This window comes from Oryctolagus cuniculus, chromosome 6 (genome assembly GCF_964237555.1).
Source record: "Oryctolagus cuniculus chromosome 6, mOryCun1.1, whole genome shotgun sequence".
NCBI classification, from domain to species: Eukaryota; Metazoa; Chordata; class Mammalia; order Lagomorpha; family Leporidae; genus Oryctolagus; species Oryctolagus cuniculus.
Genome location: NC_091437.1, coordinates 62,925,179 through 62,950,015, shown reverse-complemented (window position 1 = coordinate 62,950,015; position 24,837 = coordinate 62,925,179). Strand labels below are relative to the sequence as shown.

The following is a 24,837-nucleotide window of genomic DNA, read 5'->3' as shown; positions in this document are numbered from 1 at the left end:
TCTTCATTCTTGATCTTACATAGTTTCATTTTTATACTGCAAAGGATCTTCTGATGGTTTATGTGCAGGTTTACCACAATCATTCATTCTTCAGAGGGCTCTATTAGCCATGATGTAGGTAAGAGATACAGAAAACTACTACTTTTTTTTTTTTTTTTTTTGACAGGCAGAGTAGACAATGAGAGAGAGAGAGAGAGAGGTCTTCCTTTGCCGTTGGTTCACCCTCCAATGGCCGCCGCAGCCGGCGCACCGCGCTGATCCGAAGGCAGGAGCCAGGTATTTATCCTGGTCTCCCATGGGGTGCAGGGCCCAAGCACTTGGGCCATCCTCCACTGCACTCCCGGGCCACAGCAGAGAGCTGGCCTGGAAGAGGGGCAACCGGGACAGAATCCGGCACCCTGACCGGGACTAGAGCCCGGTGTGCCGGCGCCGCAAGGCCTATTGAGCCACGGCGCTGGCCTTCTACTTTTAATGTCAACCACTCTGATCATATTTCTTGTTTTGTATTAGGAGCCAAAGGAGGAGAATGGATTACAGAAAACAAAGACAAAACAGTCGAACAGAGCAAAGCGTCTGGCTAAAAGAAAAATTACACGTAAGTTTTCATATTTATGTTGAAAATGGTTTGGAATTTTCATAGGATTGACACTTTTTTATTATGAGTTCTTCAAATAAGGAGATGTGTGCTTCCTGTTTATCCTGGAGTCTTAAAATTTTAGGAGTTGCTTATAGAATTACCCACAGTTTATACAATTGACTTGTTAGAGACAGAGTGTTGAAATTCAAAGTGCGACTTTCATAGACACATTGGGCTTGGATGTTCACTTTATCGCTTGTTGTATGAATTTTAGGCAAGTTACTGTTTTTAGCTTTTCTCTCTTTCCTCATCAACAAAATGCAGATAAACATTCACTAGAAACTCACTTAGAAGAGGCTCAAATAATGGTACCTATGACTATTTTTGTGATTAGAATCCTTTGCTTGGGGCTTCCATTGTTGCTAGTAGGTTAAGTTGCCACCTGGAACACAGGCATCCTTAATGGGGAGGGGGAAGGAAAGAAAGAAAGAGAAAGAGAGGCCGGCGCTGCAGCTCACTAGGCTAATCCTCCGCCTTGTGGCGCCGGCACACCGGGTTCTAGTCCCGGTCGGGGCGCCGGATTCGGTCCCGGTTGCCTCTCTTCCAGGCCAGCTCTCTGCTGTGGCCAGGGAGTGCAGTGGAGGATGGCCCAAGTGCTTGGGCCCTGCACCCCATGGGAGACCAGGAGAAGCACCTGGTTCCTGCCATCGGATCGACGCGGTGCGCCGGCCGCAGCACGCCGGCCGCGGCGGCCATTGGAGAGTGAACCAACGGCAAAGGAAGACCTTTCTCTCTGTCTCTCTCTCTTGCTGAGCACTCTGCCTGTCAAAAAAAAAAAAAAAAAAAAAAAAAAAAAAAAGAGAGAGAGAGAAAGAAAGAAAAAGAGAAGGAAAGTAAGAAAGAAAGAAGGGCTGGCTCTGTGGCGCACTAAGTTAATCCTCTGCCTGAAGTGCTGTGACCATTTGGGGAGTGAAGCAATGGAACGAAGACCTTTCTCTCTGTCTCTCCCTCTCACTGTCTATAACTCTACCTCTCAAATAAATAAATAAATCCTTAAAAGAAAGAAAGAAAGAATTCTTTGTTGGAAGTTTTTCATTCACTTCTGTCTGTGTTTTTCAATTATGATGTTATTCATTATATTTTTGCAGGAGTCTTTTTTTTTTTTTAAGATTTACTTATTTACTTGAACATCAGAGTTAACACAGAGAGAGAAGGAGAGTCAGAGAGAGAGAGAGAAAGAAAGAGAGGTTTCCATCCCCTGGTTCACTACGCAATTGGCTGCAATGGCTGGAGCTGCACCAATCCGAAGCCAGGAGCTTCTTCCCGGTCTCCCACGGGGGTGCAGGGGCCCAAGGACTTGGGCCATTTTCCACTGCTCTGCTAGGCCATAGCAGAGAGCTGGATTGGAAGAGGAACAGCCGGGACTTAGAACCGGCGCTATAAGGGATGCCGGTGCCGCAGGTGGAGGATTAACCTGCTGCGCCATAGTGCTAGCCCCTACCTTTTTTTTTTTTTAAAGAGAGTTTTTTGTGGGTTTTATGGTTTTTCTTAGTTTTTAAGATTTATTTATTTATTTGAAAGGCAGAGTTACAGAGAGGCAGAGTCAGAGAAAGAGAAAGAGAGGTCTTCCATCTGCTGATTTACTCCCCAAATGGATGCAACAGCTGGAACTGCACTGATCAGGAGCCAGGAGCTTCTTCTGGGTGTCCCATGTGGGTGCAGGGCCCAAGGACTTGGGGTTGTCTTCCGCTACTTTCCCAGGCCAAGGCAGAGAGCTGGATTGGAAGTAGAGCAGCTGGAACTCAAAACCAGCACTCACATGGGATGCCGGCACCACCTTACCTGCTATGCTACAATGCTAGCCCCATACTATTATATTTTCTATAGAATTTTTTTCTTTCTAGATTTATCTATTTAGACATTCCACATAAGTGGAATCATAATTTATGGTCTTTTATGGCTGGGTTTTTTTTATGTAGCATTTTTTCAGGTTCATCATGGTTTAGTATGCATCAGCATTTGTTCTTTATTATCAAGTAAATATTGCTGTACCTCGTTTTGTTTATTCATTTATCATTTGATGGATATTTGTATTGCTTCTGTTTTTTTGGCTGTTAGGATTAGTGTAGCTATGAAAATTTGTGTGTAAGTTTTTGTGCAGGGATACATTTTCATTTCTCTTGGGTACTTTAAAAAGTTTGTGGAAACTAGAATGGGTTTTTTTGTGTGTGTGAAATAATGTTTGAAATCTATGCATAGTTTTTTCATGCTCCTCATTTTCTGTGGACATTTTGATGACCATTTTGAAATGTGGATTTCAAGATTTTTTTTCAACAGTACTAAAAATTTAAAAAAATTTATTTGAGCAACTGGAATTGTGGCGTAGCAGGTTAAGCTAAATGCCTGAGATGCAGACATCCCTTATGGATGCTGGTTTGAGTCCTGGTTGCTCTTCTGATCTAGCTCGCTGCTAATCCACCTGGGAAAACCCAGAAGGTAGTCCAAGTACTTGGGCCTTTGTACCTTGGCCTCTTTGTCCAATGTGACCATCTTGGGGAATGAACTAGTGAATGGAAGATCTCTCTGTCTCTCAGAAGTTAGTGCTTCCCTTTTTTCCCTTTCTTTCTTTTCTTTTCTTTTTTTTTAAAGATTTATGTATTTGAAAGCAGAGTTGAGAGGCAGAGTGAAAGAGATCTTCCATCTGATGCTTTACTCTCCAAATAGCAGTGACCAGAGTTGGTCCAGGCTAAAACCAGGAGACAGGAGCTTCATCTACTTCTCCCATATGGGTGGGAGGAACCCAAGCACTTGGGCCATCTTCATCTGCTTTCCCAGGCACATTAGCAGGGAGCTAGATCGGAAGTGGAGCAGCTAGGACTCAAACCAGCTCCTATATGGGATGCGGGCACTGCAGGCTGCAGCTTAATCCACTCTGCCACAGGACAGCTTTTATACAGTAGACTGGTGTATTTCTCTCTTGATACTTGATAGTCTGATTTTATGAGTGGGTGCAGGATAGGACTTCTTTGCTGTTCCATCTGAAATATTCACTGTATCCTTGAGTCTAGGAGTTTGAGACTTCACATTGATTTTTCCTATTCCTTGTTGGTGTAGGTTCTCTGATGATTTGGGCTTGGACAGTTTCCTGTTCTGTTCCCCAGAGTTAAAGAATTATTTTTATATTTTCATTCCCCAGCTGCAGTGTGACTTCACCCGTGGCCTAGGAACATTAGATTTTATTGCCCTTCTTCCAACATTTTAAGGCTTTTGTTCAGTATGGGAGATAAAGATTATTGTGGGCTTCCTTGCTTTCCTGTCAGTAGTTGATCTTTTCCTCCTGAGGGTCTGTAAAAGAGAGGCTTTCTTGGCCGGCGCTGCGGCTCACTTGGCTAATCCTCCGCCTGTGGCGCTGGGACAACAGGTTCTAGTCCCGGCCGCTCCTCTTCCAGGCCAGCTCTCAGCTGTGGCCTGGGAGTGCAGTGGAGGATGGTCCGGGTGCTTGGGCCCTGCACCCCATGGGAGACCAGGAGAAGCACCTGGCTCCTGGCTTCGGATCAGCGTGGTGCGCCGGCCGCAGCTTGCCAGCTGTGGCGGCCATTGGAGGGTGAACCAACGGCAAAAGGAAGACCTTTCTCTCTGTCTGTCTCTCTCACTGTCTAACTCTGCCTGTCAAAAAAAATTTATTTATTTATTTATTTTTCAAGATTTATTTATTTGAAAGGCAGAGTTACTGAGAGAAAGGGACAGACAGAGAGAGATCTTCCATCTGCTGGTTCACTCCCCAAATGCCTGTAATGGCTGGGGTTGGGCCAGGCTGAAGTTGGGAGCCAGAAACTTAATCTGTCATGTGGGTGACACCAGCCCAGGTGACAGCACCTGCTGCTTCTCATGATGCACATTAGCAGGAAGCTAGAGTCAGAATGGAGCTGAGACTTGGACCCAGGCACTCTGATATAGGATGCTGATACCCTAGCCAGCCAATCGCCTGCCCCGAAAGTTGTATTTAAACAGAAACAAGTCTGATTAAAATGTAACTAGAAGCTCCAAGAATTTAATCCTCTATTGCCTTAGGGGAAGTGGTTATTTGTTCATTCAGTATAGTTTTTTTTGTTTTGTTCCTTTTTTTTTTTTTTTGACAGGCAGAGTGCTCAGCAAGAGAGAGAGACAGAGAGAAAGGTCTTCCTTTTTCCATTGGTTCACTCCCCAAGTGGCCACGGCCTACATGCTGCAGCCGGCACACCACGCTAATCCGAAGCCAGGAGCCAGGTGCTTCTCCTGGTCTCCCATGTGGGTGCAGGACCCAAGCACTTGGGCCATCCTCCACTGCACTCCCTGGCCACAGCAGAGAGCTGGCCTGGAAGAGGAGCAACCAGGACAGAATCTGGCGCCCCGACTGGGACTAGAACCCAGTGTGCCGGCGCCGCAGGCGGAGGGTTAGCCTAGTGAGCCACAGCGCCGGCTGGCGTAATTGTATTTTTAACTTATATAAGCAGAAGGTTTAGAAGGATTTGCATATGGTCAAGATAAGAACAAATAAAAATCTGGGCTGACCTTATCCTATGGGATTTTTTCTTAAAAGATGGTATCAGGGCTGTAGCTGTGATATAGCAGAAACCCCTGGCCTGCAGTGCCACCTGCAGTGCTGGCATCCAATATGGGCACTGGTTCAAGTCTCGGCTGCTCCTCTTTCTGTCCAGTTCCCTGTTAACGAGCCTAGGAAAGCAGCAGAAGACATCCCAGGTGCTTGGGCCCCTGCACTTGCGTAGGAGACCCAGAAGAAGCTCCTGTCTCCTGATTTTGGATTGGTCCTGCTATGGCCGTTGAGGCCATTTGGGGAGTGAACCAGTGGATGGAAGACCTCTATATCTCTGCTTCTGCCTCTCTGAAATTCTGCCTTTCAAATAAAATAGATAAATTAAAATTGATTTCTCTTGTGCGCCCTTCAAACAGATGGCAGCTTTATATGATATGCCACAATTCAAGTTCCCACTGTGGACTCTTGAGTCTTTCTGTTCCAGTTGGAACTGCTTAATCTCTTATGCTTGGAAACTGAAAGTGATTGTTTATTGTTTGAGTCTAAAGCAGCAGTAAACTTGTTTCATGATTCTCAACTTAGAGCATTGAGAATGTTGTTTATTAATGCACCATTGGTTCTTTTTTTTTTTTTTTTTTTTTGACAGGCAGAGTGGACAGCGAGAGAGAGAGACAGAGAGAAAGGTCTTCCTTTGCCGTTGGTTCACCCTCCAATGGCCGCCGCGGCCGGCGCGCTGCGGCCGGCGCACCGCGCTGATCCGATGGCAGGAGCCAGGAGCCAGGTGCTTTTCCTGGTCTCCCATGGGGTGCAGGGCCCAAGCACCTGGGCCATCCTCCACTGCACTCCCTGGCCACAGCAGAGGGCTGGCCTGGAAGAGGGGCAACCGGGACAGAATCCGGCGCCCCGACCGGGACTAGAACCCGGTGTGCCGGCGCCGCTAGGCGGAGGATTAGCCTAGTGAGCCGCGGCGCCGGCCTATTAATGCACCATTGGTTCTACTAATTGAATCCTGGACTTTACCTTAACCTGTCTTCCTGAACATTTTGTTTCCCTTATCCGTATCATACGTTCCAGGTTTATGATTTTATTTTAGTGGACTGCATCCTTTAGTTGCATCCTGAGTAAGGATAATGGGGAGGTAATTTTTGAGTCCTTACATGAATGAAAGTGTCTTTTATCTTTACATTTGATAAGTCATTTACTTGAATAAAAATTATGTTTTGAATCTCCAGGATTTTCTTCAGAGTCTGAAAGTAATGCTCTGTTGTTTCCTTGTTTCCAATGTTGCTGTTGAGAAATTTTTTAAAAAATTATCTTTTGTTAGCTGGAGGTTAATAGTTTGTTTATTCTGAGAGTTTCAGAGTTTTGAATGTTCATAATGATATTCTATGATATGTACCTTTTGTCATTTATTCCATTGGGCATTTAGTGAATCTCTTAACCTAGATACTTACTTCTTTGAATTCTTATTTTAATGAATAAATTCTATTTATTCAAGAGTCACACACACACACACACACACACACACACAGGAGAGAGAGATAGAGTACATACAAGCAAGATATTCCTATCTGCTGGTTAACTCCACACATTTGTAGTGGCCCCTCAGCTGGGACTGAAGGCTGGATCTGAGAGCTCAATCCAGGTCTCTCATGGTGGCAGAAGTGCAGTCACTTGAGCCATTACTGCTGCCTCCCAGGGTCTACATTAGCAGGAAGCTGGAGTCAGGAAAGGAGCCAAGTATTAAACCCAGACACTCCTTTTTTTTTTTTTTTTTTAAGTTTTTTGAAATTTTTATTTAAGGAATACAAATTTCATGCATTTAATGTATACAAATTTGGGAGCATGGTGATTCTTCCCCTCCTACCTCCCTCCCACCCATGCTCCCACTCATCTACCTCTTCCCTCTCCCTCTCCCTTTCCCATTCTTACTTTTTGCAAAGGTCAGTTTTCAGTTAATTTTATAAGATTAACCCTATACTAAGTAGTGGGTTCACTGAATAGTATGAAGAAAAAAGAAAAAAAGAACAGAAACACTCTTATGTTTGATGTGGGTGTGTTACTGCTAGGTCAAATGTTTGTCCCTCTTCAGTTCTTGGACTTTGTGGTACTATTTCATTGTAATTTCTTCCTTTTCATTTTCTGTCATTTTTCCATTTTCTTTTTCTGGATTTCTGATGATCTCTTTGTTGGACCTGCTGGGACTGGCCCTCACAGCAGGTCATCCCATAGAGCAACCCTTCCATCACTAATTTGATGACCTGTTGTGAGGCTTCATATATAATAATTTTTTGTGTTTGATTTCTTTGCATATAAGTGTCTTTCTTCCCCCTCTATGTAAGATCAATGTGTATGTCTGTAAAGGAGGATGTTTTCCTACTTAATTATAATAAAGGCTTACTCAGTTTAACTTTTACCAGTTGTCTTTTTTTTTTTTTTAAGATTTATTTTATTTATTTGAAAGAGTTACAGAGAGAGGTAGAGACAGAGAGAGAGGTCCTCCATGCACTGATTCACTCTCCAGATGACTACAATGGCCGGAGCTGCGCTGATCTGGAGCTAGGAGCTTCCTCCAGGTCTCCCATGTGGATGCAGGGCCCAAGGACCTCGGCCATCTACCGCTTTCCCAGGCCACAGCAGAGAGCTGGACTGGAAGAAGAGCAGCTGGGACTAGAACCTGTGCCCATATGGGATGCCAGTGCTTCAGGCCAGGGCTTTGACCCGCTGCGCCACAGTGCTGGCCCCGTCTTTTTTTTTTTTTTTTTTTTTTTTTTAAACCAGTTGTCTTTTATAGCAGTCATGTTGGGGCTGGTATCATGGTGTAGCGATTTAAGCCTCCACCAGTGATGCTTTCATCCCCTATGGATATGTGTTGAAGTCCCTGCTGCTCCACTCTGATCCAGCTCTCTGCTAATGTGCCTGGGAAAGTAGCGGAAAATGGCCCAAGTACTTGGGCCCCTGCACTCCCATGGAGACCCTAATGAAGCTCCTGCCTCATAGTTTTGGCCTGGCCCAGCCTTGGTCATTTTGGCAATTTGGTGGAGTGAATCAGTGGATAGAAGATATCTCTCTGTCTCTCCTTCTCTCTGTATAACTACCTTTCAAATAAATAAGTTAAGCTTAAAAAATAAATCATGTTTTATTTCTCTTTAGTCTCCTTCATTTTGAACACTTCCTTAGTCATTCCTGGACCTTTATGACCTTGACTTTTGAAGATTATAGGCTGGTTATCTTTTTTTTTTTTTAATTATTTATTTGAAAGGTAGAGTTATATATATAGAGAGATAGTTCTTCCATCCATTGGTTCACTTCCCAAATGACAGCAACAGCCAGAGCTGAGCTGATCCGGAGCCAGGAGCCAGGTGCAGTGGCCTAAGCACTTGAGCCATCTTCCACTGCTTCCAGGCCAAAAGCAGGGAGCTGGATTGGAAAAGGAGCATCAGGGAATTGAACCAGCGCCCATATGCAATGCCAGTGCCACAGGCACCGGCCCCAAGCTGGTTATCTTATAAGATGATCCTTAATTGTTTTGCTGTTTTATTATCTAATTTGGAACATGATCTTTGGCAGGAATTTCAAAAACTGATGCTGGTGTCTTTTTTATTATTTTCTATCATGGTGCATGATTTCAGTTGTCTTAGGTGGTGTTCACTGTGATTAACATCATAAAGGTGCTTTCTGTAGGCCTTTTTTACTGCAAAGCTCCTTTTTTTTTTGTAATTAGTGCTTTGTAAGAAGATACTCTGAAACTGTGTAAACCATTTGTCATTAGTTTTTTTAACAAAGATTTATTTATTTATTTGAAAGAGTTACAGAGAGAGAGAGAGAGAGCGCGCGCAAGAGCGAGCTAGCAAGATTTCCCATCCGCTGGTTCACTCCCCAGATGGCTGCAATGCCCAGAGCTGGGCCAATCCAAAGCCAGGAGCCAGGAGCTTCTTCCGGGTCTCCCACGTGGGTGCAGGGACTGAAACACTTGGGCCATTGTCTGTTGCTTTCCAAGGCCATTAGCAGGGAGTTGGATTGGAAGTGGAGCAGCTGGGACTCGAACCTGTGTCCATATGTAATACTGGCAGCTTTACCCACTTTAATTAACTTGTTTATACCTGTGTAGACTCATAGTTTTCTTTGTTTTAGTCAGTGGGTTATAATTGGTTATAATCACCCTTTAAAAAAATTTTTTTTAAAGATTTATTTTTTCATTTGAGAGGCAGAGTTACAAGAGAGGGAGAGACAGAGAGTTCTTCAATCCACTGGTTCACTCCCCCAAATGGCTGTAACAGCCGGAGCTAGGCTTATCTGAAGCCAGGAGCTTCTTCTGGGTCTCCCACATGGGTGCTGGGGCCCAAGGACCTGGGCTATCTTCTGCTTTCCTAGGCCATAGTGGAGAGCTGGATCTGAAGTGGAGCAGCCGGGTCTCGAACGGGCACCCACATGGGGTGCCAGTGCTTCAGGCCAAGGCATTAACCCTCTGTGCTACAGCGCTGGCCTCTTTACCTGTTTGGATACCCTCCTTATCTCACTTGGATTCCAATACACCATGCTAGGCCATTTCCTACTGTGGGCTCTCTGGACTATTGATTTGTGTTCTGAGGTACTCCCACTCATAGATTCCTTCCTTATCTCTAGCATGGCATGCCAAGCTGCCTAGCATAATGATTGTGAAATTGTCCTTGTTGTGTGTAGCAGAAGTTCATTGTTGAGAATGCAGTTCTCTATGCAGCTATGCCACAGTGCTGGCCCCAATGATGCAAGCATCTTAACCAATGGCTAAAAACTCATCCCTCATTCTGGTTTTAATTTGTATTTCTTTGATGGCTAATGAGCACTCTTTTCATGTTCTTATTGGCTATTTGCATACTTTGCTTCGTTAGGCAGCTATTCAGATCTTTAGCCAACTTTTTTTTTTTTTTTAAAGATGTGATTATTATTAAATTATGAGTTGTTTATGGTAGTTTTGCAAATATTTTCTCCCAGTCTCCCAGTCTGTAGTTTACTTATTTGTTTTCTTAGTAATGTCCTTTGTTGACAATGGAAGTTTTAAAATTCTGTTTTTTTAATTTTTGTCTAAGAAATCTTTTTGCCTATCCCTAGGTAGATATTCTTTTTTTGGAAGGTACTTTGCTTCATTTCTTATGTTTAGGTGTATACCCAAATTAATTTTTAAGTGTGGTTTGAGATAGTGGTCAAGGTTTATTTTTCCATACAGGAATCCAGTTGTTCTAGAATGTTTATTAAAAAGACTTTTCTCTCTGTTTTGATATTTCCCTGAAACCTTTGTAGAAAATTATTTGTATGAATGTTCCTGACTCTGTTCTGTTTCAGTGATCTGTTTGTTGATACTTAGGTCACTACTGTATAGTCTTGATTACTGTAGTAATCAAGCAAGTTTTGATGTCAGGCAAATAATTTATCTACCTTTTTTTGTTTGTCTATTTAAAGATTTATTTATTGAAAAGCAGAGTGATAGAGAGAGAGAGGTTTTCCATCTGCTAGTTTACTCCCCAAGTGGCTATAACAGCTGACACTGGTCCAGGCTGAAGCTAGGAGGCTGGAGCTCCATCTGGGTCTCCTGCACAGGTGGGCAGGGGCCCAAGTACTTGAGCCACCTCCGACTGCTTTCCCATGTGCATTAGCAGAGAGCGGGGATTGGAAGTAGATGTATGGAATGCATATGTTGTGTCTTAGCTTACTACACCACAATGTGGGTCCCTCTACCTTTGTTTTTGATTATGTTGATTGGTTGCTGTAGATCCTTTGTATTTCATTCATGTTTCAGAATTTTCCATGAGAATTTTAAAACCAGTTTTTAATTTTATAAGAAAGCATGCTGGGATTTTGAATGAGGTTGAGTTGAATCTGTAACAGTCTTTTTATGACACACACAAGTAGCATTTATTGAGCAACTACCCTGCTAACTTAAAATCTAAGAGAAGAGAGACTTTTTAAGAGAAGTTTTAGGTTCACAGCAAAATTTTATAAGTACTATAGTATTCCCACATACCACTTGCTGATACCAATTTGCCTATTAATATTTCCATATGAGTAAGCTGTGTGGGTTCTTGCCACATGTTCAGAGAAGAATCCTGAATACTGGCTCAAACAAACCAGCCAGCATGGTAAGTTTTTAAGCTTTTTATTCAGTAAGAGAAATGCATAGGAGAGTGAGGGCTTTAAGGGAGAAGGAAAAGTCTGGAAATTAAGTTGGGGTTAATACTGAGCAGAGAGCAGGCCAAGAGCTGTGTGCAGTGAGTGGTTATGAGCAGCCACAGACAGCTTAGCACTAGCTGTGAAGCGAAGGCGAAGAGAATGTGGGCGGCCCTGAAGGCTCGGGGCAGCAAGGGCATCAGGGCAGGGAGGGAGAATAATGGCCAGGCCCACATCTTCCAGGTTTTTTATCCACTTCCAAAGGGGAGTAGTCATGTAGCCTGCTTGGTAAGTGGGCATACAAGTGTGGTCAGATTGGGGGGTTGAGGTCACACAGGGGACGTGGTGAAGGCGTGGTCTTCCAGCTCACAAATTAATCCGTTTTGTCCTATATGCCTGCTTACATCATTGCCTCCACACATACTTAACCTCCCCCACTGTCAACATTTGGCATAAGAGTAGACAGATGTTACAGTTAATGGAACTATATTATACCAGCACATTGGTATTGAGTGGTATTGAGTGATCACTTAATTTTTTTAAAGATTTATTTATTATTTATTTGAAAGATTACACAGAAGAGCAGGGGAGAGAGAGAGAGAGAGAGAGATGTCTTCCATCCACTGGTTCACTCCCCAAATGACCACAAAGCCTAGCTAGGCCCATCCGAAGCCAGGAGCCAGGAGCTTCCTCCACGTCTTCTATGTCAGTGCAGGAGCCCAAGCACTTGGGCCATCTTCTACTGCTTTCCCATGCCATAGCAGAGAGCTGGATCAGAAGTGGAACAGCTGGGACTTGAACCAGTATCCAGGCATTGCAGGCGGTGGCTATCTGGAGGGTTAAGGAAGGCTGTAGTTTGGAAATAACATTCCAGCTGAGTTCTACAGGATGAAGAGAAATGAACTACGCAAAGAGGATGGGGAGGAGGGATCCAAGGGCTAAAGCATTTGAACACCCTGAAGCTAGGGGGTCATTGGCTCAGTAGGTGCTAAAAGAAAGCTAGACTAAATGTAAATGTAAATGTAAATGCTGAATATATTGAAAAAGACTGAATCAAAGTAGCACAAAATAAATTAGGGTAAGCAATCCCTACAATTAAACCCAAGCATTAAACATGCGTCCTTGGGGAGAGTTTGGTGTAGCAGTTAAGATGCCAGTTGAATGTCCACATCCCATATTTGAGTTTATGAGTTCAAGTCCTGGTTTTCCTTCTGATTCCAGCTATCTGCTAGTTTCCTTCTGATTCCAGCTATCTGAGCCACAGCAGATGATAGCTCAAGTAGTTGGATGTCTGCCACCTAGAGAGGACACCTAGATTGAGTTCCTAGGGCCAAGGGTCCTGCCCTTGGCCTGCACTAGCCTCAGCTGTTGCCAGCGTTTGAGTAGTGAATCAGTGGATGGGAGCTCTGTCACTCTGTCTCAGCCTCTCAAATAAATAAAAAATTTAAAGACTTTTGTATCCAGCTGAATTTGAAATGACCTTAATGGAAACAAAAATATAGGGGCTGGTGCAGTGGCATAGTAGGTTAAGCCTGTTCCTGCAGTGCCAGAATCCCGTATGGGCATCAGTTTGAGTCCTGGATGCTCCACTTCCAATCTAGCTCCCAGCTAATGGCCTGGGAAAGCAGTGGAAGATGACCCAATTGCTTGGGTCCCAGCACCCCGCTCCTGTCTTTGGCTCTGCCCAGCTCTGACCGTTGCTGCCATTTGGGGAGTGAACCAGCAGATGGAAGACCTGTCTATCTCTCCCTCCCTATGTCTGTAATTCTACCTCTCAAATAAATACATAAATCTTTAAAAGAAATAAAAATATAATCTATTAAACTTTGTGGGATACAACTAAAGAAGCATTTATAGGGAAATGTACAGCTTTATATAATCACATGAGAAAAGAAAAAAAAAACATTTAAAATCAATGATTCAAGCTTCCCACCTTAAGAAGCTAGACTATGAAAAGTAAAATTAACCCAACCTATGTAGGAGGAAGTATGAGGAACAGAAATCAATGAAAGGTAAGCATACAATAGAAACAAATTTCAAAACTGGTTCTATGAAAAGATAAAGTGCCATAAACCTCTCAGTAGAAGGATAAGAAAAAAATAAAGAATAAACGAGGGGACAGCATTAAAGATATTACAGTCACGGGCCAGTGCCGTGGCTCACTAGGCTAATCCTCCGCCTTGCGGTGCCGGCACACTGGGTTCTAGTCCTGGTCGGGGCGCCGGATTCTGTCCCGGTTGCCCCTCTTCCAGGCCAGCTCTCTGCTGTGGCCTGGGAGTGCAGTGGAAGATGGCCCAAGTGCTTGGGCCCTGCACCCCATGGGAGACCAGGAGAAGTACCTGGCTCCTGCCACCGGATCAGCGCGGTGCGCCGGCCGCAGCGCGCCAGCCGCGGCGGCCATTGGAGAGTGAACCAACGGCAAAGGAAGACCTTTCTCTCTGTCTCTCTCTCACTCTCCACTCTGCCTGTCAAAAAAAAAAAAAAAAATTAGTTTTTGGAAGGCAGGATCCATTGAGCATCCTACAGTGCAGACCTCTGATAGAAAGAGTGAAATCAAAGACTCCTTGAGTGGAACTCAACTCTTAATTAGATTGTATAGACTCAGGGAATTATCTGAAATGATTTCCTACCCCAAAGGCAAACAGCTCAATTTTAAAATTCATTCAACATGTGTCTGTTGTGTTCCCATTTATGTGCAAGGCGTTGAATGGGGCACTGGGGACGTATTTGTTGTGTGGTAATTCGTTATAGTCATTATGTTTGTTGATGCTACAGTTCCATTTTTTTTTTTATAAAAGATTTATTTATTTATTTGAAAGGCAGAGAGAGAGAGAGAGAGAGAGAGAGAGAAATATTCCATCTGCTGATTCACTCCCCAAACGGCCACAATGGCCAGACCTGGGCCAATCTGAAGCCAGGAGCCAGGAGCTTCTTCTGGGTCTCCCTCATAGGTACAGGAGCCCAAGGCCTTGAGCCATCTTCTACTGCTTTCCTCAGCTATAGCAGAGAACTGGATCAGGAGAGGAGCAACTGGGACTTAAACTGGTACCTATATGGGATGCTGGCCCTACAGCTCCATTTTGACCAGGGAAAATCTTTTTTTAGTTGACTCCTAAGTTCTTCTGATACAATTCTTATAGTGTTTGATAAGTTACTTGCTCACGGATATGATAAGTATTCTAGTTCATCTTGTATATTTCATACTCCAGACTTGGAATCAGCCATTTTTTTCAGTGTATTCCGGTGCTTTTAATGGAAAATGGTGTTTGGAGGGCACATCCTGGTCAGTAAGGATATTCTTTTTCACTAGGTAAATCAGAATTCTGAAGAATAAAATCATTCTGGTTAAATGTCAAGTGTAAACATTAGCAGAAAGCTTCAGAGTAGGAATCAAATTTATTTATTCATCAAGTATTTATTGAATATCTATCTTGGGCAGATACTCTTTTATGTGCTAGAGATACAATACAGACAAAAACTCTGCTTTTGTGGGAACTTGAAATCTAGTTGATCCAGAATTCTTGTTGTAACTACTGCTAATGATCTTGGCCAATATTTTACTTTTTGGGACTTAGCTCACATGTAAATTTATAAAATTGTACTGAATGATCTATATGTAGTATTGAAAAGTTTAATAATTCTGTTTTTTGCCTCCATGCTTATTCAATATTTGTGGTATTCCTTCCTCCCCTTTCCCTAAATTCTTGCAGAGATGACAGAAGAAGAACAGTTCGCTCTGGCTCTCAAAATGAGTGAACAGGAAGCTAGGGAGGTGAACAACCAGGAGGAGGAAGAAGAGGAGCTTTTGAGGAAAGCCATTGCTGAAAGCCTGAATGTAAATATGCTATGTTGAAAAAGTTTGTTGGGGATTGATCAGCAATGTTCTTTGACTTCCATAGTGTTTTAGTTACACTAGGAACTACCTATAGTAGCTTATATGGTTTTAACTAACAGATATTTCCTCCAATAATTTTTAAAGTCTGTGTTGAATTGTTGGTTAGCTCGGTTTGACGTGTTTTGCTAATCCTATGTGAAAGAGTTTTCTTCTATCCCACAGATTTTCAGTCCGTGGCTTAAAAGAACCGTAGTAAGTTTGCAGCTTCTGAAAAGGTTACAGAATACCAAGAACCCAAAAAGGGAGCAAGATAAGGCATTTATCTCCCCTGATTTGTGGGAAGAGCAAGGGGTATGAAAGTGGTGGGTAATGGAGAGAAAGAATTGGTAGTTTTAAGAATAATCAAATAATGTTAAAGTGTGACTTAAATATGCACTTGAAATGATTTGAAATACTTGATAATGGCAGGTCTTGAGCTATCCCTCATGCTATTTGCATCTCTTTGTTTAACATTGATTTAGTATAGTGATATAGTACATCTCTTCGCATGTAGGCGTTCGATACCTGTTGTAGAATTCATTTAAACTGAGCCATCTACTTTCGGAGAGGAGAAATTCCTAGGGACAGTGGCCTTCCCTTTTTGTCCTTCCTGTGACTCTTCATGTATAGCTGTTTTAATAATAAACCTGGTCTGGTGTGGAATGACTTGTTTCAGAGCTGCCGACCTTCTGATGCTTCTGCTACCAGATCTCGACCTCTGGCCACTGGACCGTCTTCACAGTCCCACCAAGAGAAAACCACAGACTCTGGGACCACTGAAGGCATGTCTCCCTGTTCTGACTCCTTCCACTCGTGAAGTATAAGCTTACCACAGGAATGTCATGCTGAAAGTAGATACATAGAAATGCCCAAAGTCCCTTTGGTGATGTTAAAGAGGTTCAATTAGAAAGTAGTTGACATCTCACTAATATCCAGTTTACCTTATCTCCAAAGAAAAACCAACATTTTATTAAACCCAAAGAAGAACCCTTATTCACATTATGTAATTCTTGGTAAGTGATAGCTTACCAAGCCCTCTTAATAAAAAAGTTTGTCCTTAGCCCTACTTTTTCTCAAATACCTACAGGCATATGGCAGCTGGTACCTCCATCACTGTTTAAAGGCTCCCATAAAAGTCAGGGAAACGAGTCTGAGGAAAGAGAGGAGCCTTGGGACCACACTGAAAACACTGAAGAGGAGCCGGTCTCTGGCAACTCAGGAAGTTGGGACCAGTCAAGCCAGCCAGTGTTTGAGAATGAGAACGTTAAATGTTTTGACAGATGTACTGGCCACTTGGCTTCCCACACGCAGTGTGGGAAGCCACAGGAAAGTACTGGGAGGGGTCGTGCTTTTCTCAAAGCTTCCCAGGGCAGGGGGGACAAATCTAGGCACTGTCTGCCTACCCCAGATGCCAAAGGTCTTCAGGACATTGGGGGCAGTGTGAACTACTTCTGGGGTATTCCATTCTGCCCTGCTGGAGTAGACCCAAACCAATACACCAAGGTCATTCTCTGCCAGTTGGAAGTTTATCAAAAAAGCCTGAAAATGGCTCAGAGGCAGCTCTTAAAAAAGAAAGAGTTTGGGGAACCAGTGTTACCTAGACCTCCTTCTCTGATCCAGAATGAATGTGGCCAAGGAGATCAGACTAGTGAAAAAAATGAAGGCATCTCAGAAGATACGGGAGAAGACAAAGAGGAAAGGCAGGAATCTAGGGCATCTGTCTGGCACTCAAAAACCAAGGATTTACAAGAATGTCCAATTAAAAGCTTGAAAGAGAAACTTTTGTTGGAGGAAGAACCAACAACCAGTCATGGTCAGGTAAGGGTCAGTGATACTGTAATTAAGGATGATTTATTCACAGGTTAAACAAGGATTATTTTAGCTATTTGTTATTTTTGTGGTCTCCCCACCATTGATTACTAAAGTAATATGTGCTCACTGTAGAAAATCAGGAGAGTACAGAAGAATACAAGGAAGAAAAAATTACCTGTAATTCCAGCACTAGGAAACAATCATCATTATTTCTATGCATATATATTTTTTGTTTTCAATTTTTGTATAAAATGAAGACTCTACTGTGTAAACTTTGATCCTTTTCTGCACTTTATAGTTTATCCTAGATCATTTTCTGTTTATTAAATATACTTGAAACATCAAATACCACAATTTATATTTTATTTTTAAAAATTTTTATTTTGGGGCTCATATTATAGCACAGCAGATTAAGCAGACGTCCTGCAATGCCAGCATCCCATATGAGTACTGATTTGAGTCCTGGCTGCTCCACTGCCAGTTCAGCTCCCTGCTGATGTGCCTGGGAAAGCAATAAATGATGGTTTAAGTACTTGGACCCCTGCCCGCCATGTGGGAGACCCAGATGGAGTTGAAACTCTAGGACTCTGTCTTCCACCTGGCCAAGCCTTGACCTTTCTGCCCATTTGGGGAGTGAACCAGCAGATAGAACCACCTTTCTCTCTCTCTAACTCTGTCTTTCAAATAAATAAAATTGAGTAGATAATAAATTCACATGGCTCAAAATTCCTGTAGCAGCAGGGCCAGCATTGTTGCTCAGCAGGTTAAGCAGTTTAAGCCACAGCATCCCATATGAGCACCAGTTTGTGTGGCTGGCTGGTTTACTTCTGATTCAGTTTTCTGTGCCTGGGAAAGCAGCAGAGGATAATCTAAGTACTTGGGGCCCTACCACCCACATGAGAGATATGGAAAGTACCTTGCTTCTGGCTTCAGCCTGGCCCAGCGCTGGCGTTTGCAGCCATTTGGGGAGTGAACTAGCTGATGGAAGATCTGTCCTTCCTTTCCCCTCTTTCTGTAACTCTGCCTTTCAAATAAGTAAATAAATTTTTTTAGGAAGTTCCCCCAGCTAACCAGTTCTGCTCTTTGGTTTCAGTCTGTGTTGCTGGTTTCTAGTGTATCCATTAAAGATATTTTATGTAGTGCAAGCAATGCTTGTACTTATGATAACATACTGTCATCATTTTGCACCTTGCTTTTTTCATTTAATGTTCTATGAGACCATTCCATAACAGTACATAAAGAATTTTTTTGAACATGACTGTATCATGCATGGATGGGTCATAGTTTATTTTATCCAGTGCTCTATTGTTAGACTTCAGGTTGTTTATGATATTCTACTATTAAAAATAGTACTTTGACTACTCTTTTACTGAGGATATCTCATCCACATGGGAGATATCGTAGGATAGTTTCCTTTAGATATGATTGGTGGATCAAGGGATACGTGCATTTACAGTTTTGTTAGCTATCGCCAAATTGCCCTCCAGAGAGGTTGTATGTTAAACTCCTACCAAGCAATGTATGAATAGTAGTTTTTTCATATCCACACCAATACAGTAATAGACATCTTGACCTTTACCAGTCTTGATTTGAATAATGGTATTTCATTGTAGTCTGAATTTTTATTTATCTTATTATTTGTGAGGTTAAACCTTTCTCTACACATGAGACCCATTTTTATTTCTTTTCTGTCTGTTGAGGGCTTTTGTTCATTTTCCTTCTTCAAATTCTCTCTCTCTTTTTTTTTTTTTCCACAATTTGTAGGCGCCCTTTATACATTGGGAGAAAATAGTCCTTTGCCTATGAAATGAAGAACAGATAGTTTATCAGTATACTAACCCCTCCCCCAGTGGTGTATTTCTGATTATGCTTGTTGTTTTCTATAATTTACTGAAACCATTCTCCATCTGGGGACATTTAGGTTGCTTTTACTGGTTCACTCCCCAAATGCTTGTAGTGGACTTGGATCAGAAGCCAGAAGCCAGGAGCCAGGAACTCAATATAGGTCTCTCTTGGGTAGCAGGGCCCCAACACTTGCTACCTTCCAGAGTGTGCATTAACAGGAAGCTGGAATTTGGACCAGAGGTATTACTTGAAACCAGGCATGCTGTTTATGGAATGTAGGTGTCCCAACCAGTAGCTTAACCACTAGGACAAACACCTGTCCCTAGGTTGCTTTTTAAATCTTTTTATTTTAAAATTTTTAAAATAAGGTTTATTTTATTTATTTGAAAGGCAGAGTTACAGAAAAAGAGGGAGGAGAGGGAGGGGAAGATCTTCTATCTGCTGGTTGACTCCCCAAATGACTGTGACAGCTGGGTTTGGGCCAGGCTGAAGCTAAGAACCTTGGAACTCCCATGAGGGTGTAGGGGCCCAAGTGCTTGGGCTATCTGCTGCTTTTCCAGGTTCCTTAGCAGGGAGCTGGATTGGAAGTGGAGCAGTCGGGGCTTGAACTGGCACTTATATGGGATTCCAGCATCACAAGCAGTAGCTTAACCTGTTGCGCCATAATGCTGGCCCTAAAAACTTTTTAAAAATTTGTTTGAGAGGAAGAGAAGAGGTCTTCCAACCACTGGTTTACTCCTCAAATGGCCTCCATGGCCAGGGCTTGGCCAGCCTGGACCCAGGAGCCTAGAACTCCATCCAGGCCTTCCTTGGGGATGGCAGAAGCCTAAGTGCTTGAACCATCTGCTCCTGCTTTCTCACACATATTAGCAGGGAGCAGGATTAGAAGGAAGCATCTAGGACTTGAACTGCTATTCTGAGATGAGATGTTGGCATTGCAGGTGGTGGCTTAGCCTTCTGCACCACAATACTGTCCCTTAAATATTTATCTGACATAGCTCGATTGTATTTTACAGGAAAGCTTATATTTTTCTCTGAATATTACAAAATTAATCACATAATTATACATTTATCATTGTAAAGTATTGTTTTATGATTATACTGTTTTATTCTTTCTTGCTGTTTGGAGTTTTTAATTTGTTTCAGTTATCCTATTTGTTTCTTGTATTTTGGTAAACGTTCAAGAAATGGTAGCTCTGAGAAGCTTCATAGCATAATGTAGAGAGAGCATGGATTTGGTGTTTGAAGTTTGATTTTTGTATATTAATAATTGTGTGTCTTTGAGAAGAACATTTGTATTTGCAATCTCAAGTTTTACATCTGTAAAGTGAGAATAGCTATTCCTTTCAACAGTTTTAATGATTGAAATGAATTTGTGTAAAATGTCTTATGCTTAGGAAATTATTGACACTCAGCTAATGGACCAGATAGTCATTCATTGCAGATCCCTGTAAAGATCATTCTTCCTTAGCAATCCTGTTCATCCACATTCTGCAAAGATTGTTATATGCGAAGAGAAGGCGTTTTCCTTTGTAGTTCTAAGTGCTGGACTCTTTTCCAAAGGGGAGTTAGGTGTTGTTACGATAACTTTTTTAAAAAATTTTTTTATAATTTTTTTAAAGATTTATTTTATTTATTTTAAAGACAGAGTTACAGAGAGAGAGGTAGAGACAGAGAGAGAGAGGTCTTCCATCCGATGGTTCACTCCTCAGATGGCCGCAATGGCTGTAGCTGTGCCGATCCGAAGCCAGGAGCTTCTTCTGGATCTCTGCCATGGGTGCAGGGGCCCAAGGACTTGGGCCATCTTCTACTTCTTTCCCAGGCTACAGCAGAGAGCTGGATCGGAAGAAGAGCAGCCGGGACTAGAACCAGCGCCCATATGGGATGCTGGCACTGCAGGCCAGGGCTTTAACCCACTATGCCACAGCGCTGGCCCTGATAACTTGTTTGTGTGTTATATCTAATTCAGAGATGCTCCTTCTTAAACTAATAAACTAACTTCAAAGAGTTGTACGTGGTGAGTTATTATAATTCAGGTTATTAGCCTAAAGAAGGATTCAAGGGACTAGACTTCTAGAGCATAGACTTACTCAAATTCTGTATTGTATTAAATGTGAAAGCAGTATTTTTGAAATAACCTGAAAGTGATCAAAATCTAGTATCTGGTCTTATTAGATGTTCTCTGACTTTTAACTTCATAAACAATATACCAGTTACTAGAAGTAGTTTTATTAATTTGCCTTATTTGCCACAACAAACAAGAAACCATGCCATAAGAAAACCATACATCTCAAATTCTAAAACAGATCTGAAGATGGTACTAGACCTAGAAACTCATCTCTAATTTTTCTGTATCATCACTTTACTGCATTTTACTTCATTCTCCTTATAGACTGACTTCCTTTGCTCTGTTTCTCAGGTTAGGCAGAATACTGTAGGTCTCGAACTAAACATTATGTTACAGATTTACTCTCCCAATTCCAATTTTAGATTTTAAGGAAATTGATGTATGGCCCATTTGGTGTTAGTAGTCCTTACCATCCTAGTTGACTCTGGCCTTGAAGAGGATATATGTCAAATTGTACAAATGTCTGTGAGCCCACTGCTAATGGGAATGGGAGGAATGAGGGACAGTCCTTGGTAAAAAGAAACCAGGCAGACAGCCAAGTCATAGTCATTAACACTAATTTTAGAAATCATTTAGAAATGTTGACAAACGCTAAAAAGTTTAAAGAATAAAGTTAATAGCCACCACAATCCTGTCATCCAATGTATCCCTCTTTTTCCCTTTACCTATTTTTATATGGCTTAGATTGTATTATTATATTTTTAATTGAATTTATGTAAGCATTTTCTCATGGTAGTAAAATTATCTATAGATTTCACTCACATTTACCAGGAAATTTTAAGCATTTTTCTTTTGCTGGATATTTTGGTTATAATAAACATCCTGTACATGAAACTTTTTTTTAAGATTTATTTATTTATTTGAGAATCAAGAGTTACACAGAGAGAGGAGAGGCAAAGAGAGAGAGAGGTCTTCCATCTGCTAGTTCACTCTCCAGTTGACCGCAACTACTGGAGCAGCACCAATCCGAAGCAGGAGCTAGGAGCTTCCTCCAGGTCTTCCCACACGCGTTCAGGGGCCCAAGGACTTGGCCATCTTCCACTGCTTTCTCAGGCCATAGCAGAGAGTTGGATGGGAAGTGGAGCAGCTGGGAGTCGAATCAGCACCCATATGGGATCCTGGCACAGCAGGTGGTGGCTTTACCCACTACACCACAGTGCTGACCCCGTACATGAAACTTTATTCAAGATCATAGTTCCTCCCTCTAGCAGTTTATGAGAGAATGACTGGTTCAGTGCAGCCTTGCCAACATAGAATAGTATGTTTAAAAAACAAACTTAACCAATTTTATAGATTAATGAAAGGCTTATGATTATAATTTTACCTCTCATGTTGATATTTTGCTTTTAGGAACAATGGATAGAATGTTATGTTCATCAAACATTTTCTGTGAATGTAGCTTTGCTGGAACTGTCCTTATTTGGAACTCCTTAGTTAATAGAGGTATCAAGAGAATTCTAGAAATGGGAACTCAGAAAAACATTTACACTGGAGCAAATGGCTTAGTCTATATGAAGATTATTAAAACTTTAGGATCAGAGGTTTCTGGCATCATTGAGACAAAATAGAGAAGGTGTTAATTAAGACCAAGAGAGCACATTACCATTATGGCAGGGAGGTGGTGAGGGTTGTTTGTTGATGTGAGTACTTTTCAGAGTCAGATCCTTAATTTTGCAGTTCAGATGCTGGAACGACCAGATTTTGTGGGTTTGTAAGGACTGACTGTGGCTAATCAAACTTGAAATTGGTATATATACACCAAATAGCTACTAAATTGTTGTGGATTAGAGGCATTTGAGATGACCAGAATACTCAGATCCACTATTTGCCTTATTAGGTTGAAGGTATCTGTAAGATCAATGCAGTAATTAGAAAATGGAATTTTTAAAGAATAATTCAACTGGTCTATAGGTAGGCCTGATAAGCTATCACTGCACCACAACGGAGGACATTACTGTGTTGACCAGATGATATGACTGTTCCTAATGTTGAAGACAGTCCTTGATTCAGCATCTTTGGATTTTTCCTTTGTAGATTCAATGCAAATTCTCTTTTTTCATCAACATACTATTTCTTCAGAGAATGTAAATGTCTTGATTAGGCCACAGCTTCCTTAGTTACTTATTCCTGTCATGCTTCCCTGTTTACCTTGGGACAATCTAATCAGATTTTATTTACTTGTTTTACCATCTTATCTTCATATTCTGGAAGAAACTACCCCTATATTCAGATTACTGCCATTCAGATGTTGATTTAGAGATTAGAGTGGTATTGAAATGAAGATATTCTGTGCTGAAATGGTTGGGAATGATAGTGGTTAGTGTATGGATTTTGGAGTTGGACAGGTCCCAGTCCCATTTTTGACTAGCTGTATGGATCAGAAGTGAAGCAGCCAGGGCATGAACCAGTGCCCCTCTGCGATGTTGGCGTTGCAGACAGTGGCTTATCCATTATGCCATGATACAGGCCATCAAAATACTAATTTTTAAAATATTAATTATTTTCATCTATTTGGAAGGTAGCATAACAGAGAGAAAGAGAGAGATCTTCTATATGTTGGTTGACTCCCCAAATGCCCACAACAGCCTGAACAGGGCCAGATTGAAGCCAGGAGCTTGGAACCCTGTCTGGATGTTCAATGTGGTAGCAGGGATCAAAGCATTTGAACCAGCATCTGCTACCTTTCAGGTGCATTAACAGAAAACTGGATTAGAAATGGCATAGCCAAGACTAGAACTGGCACTCTGACTTGGGATGTGGGCATTCCAAGTGTTGGCTTAATCTCCTGGGCCACAACACCTACCCCTATCCTCATTTCTAAAGTAATTTTATAGTTTTTATCTCAAAAAGTTCTTAGGAATAGTAAAGGATATAATGTGATTAGCATAGGCCTGGCACTTAATAGGTTCACAATAATTTTTAAACAATCTGGAAAGGTTTGAGATATGCGTTAGCCTAAGTAGAGATGATTAATGTCTTGATACCTTCTGAAGCCCAGAGCTTATTAGTTAACTAGTATGCTAAGAAAGCAAAATTCCACTCATTAGGCACTAGGTGGCAGCAGTGTTTTTTTTTGTTTTTGTTTTTTTTTTTTAATGAGAAATTCACTACTGAGTGGAGTCAGGTGAAGTACTTATTGCACTTGTATTTTGGTCCTTTTGATAGTTTTGTCCAACTCTCATTTTTTTATTTATTTTTTATTTTTTTAATTTTTTATTTATTTTTATTTTTTATTTTTTGACAGGCAGAGTGGACAGTGAGAGAGAGAGACAGAGAGAAAGGTCTTCCTTTGCCGTTGGTTCACTCTCCAATGGCTGCTGCGGCCAGCGCACCGCGCTGATCCAATGGCAGGAGCCAGGAGCCAGGTGCTTTTCCTGGTCTCCCATGGGGTGCAGGGCCCAAGCACCTGGGCCATCCTCCACTGCACTCCCTGGCCACAGCAGAGAGCTGGCCTGGAAGAGGGGCAACCGGGACTAGAACCTGGTGTGCTGGCGCCGCTAGGCGGAGGATTAGCCTAGTGAGCCGCGGCGCCGGCCAACTCTCATTTTTTTCTAGTGATGCATTCCTGATCGTTGTACAATTTTATCTTCTTTTTACCTGAGGATTTAATTCAACTATTCCTGTGTTTTTCACAGACTACTTACCTGAGTGATAGGAAATTACCTTTTAAGGCTACTATTTAAAAAATATTAATATGAATACAAAGAGATAGAGACAGAGAGATTGTCCATCAGCGATTCACTCCCTAAATGCCCACAGTAGGTGGAGCTGGCTGAAGCCAGGAGCCTGGAACTGAGTCTGGGTCTCCCATGAAGAGGGCAAGAACCCAACTACTTGAGCCATGATTGGTGTCTCCCAGGGGTACATTAGCAGAAGGTGGAATCTGAAGTGGAGCCAGGATTCAGTTTGGGATATGAGTATCT

The 24,837-nt window shown here is 42.1% G+C and overlaps 1 protein-coding gene across 5 annotated transcripts in view; it reads left to right on the top strand.

The window, feature by feature from the left end:
- The window catches only part of UIMC1 (ubiquitin interaction motif containing 1), a 107,583-nt gene that overhangs the window by 26,221 nt on the left and 56,525 nt on the right, over positions 1-24,837 (top strand). For 3 of the 5 annotated variants that reach the window (XM_051844464.2, XM_051844463.2, XM_051844462.2), the window contains exons 3-6: positions 511-595; positions 14,966-15,090; positions 15,806-15,905; positions 16,211-16,947. In XM_051844464.2, coding sequence (XP_051700424.2) covers positions 511-595; positions 14,966-15,090; positions 15,806-15,905; positions 16,211-16,947 — 1,047 coding nt within the window. Of the gene's footprint in view, positions 1-510; positions 596-14,965; positions 15,091-15,805; positions 15,912-16,210; positions 16,948-24,837 lie in introns of all 5 variants that reach the window. The other 2 variants (XM_070076435.1, XM_008255453.4) reach the window with 2 other exon arrangements.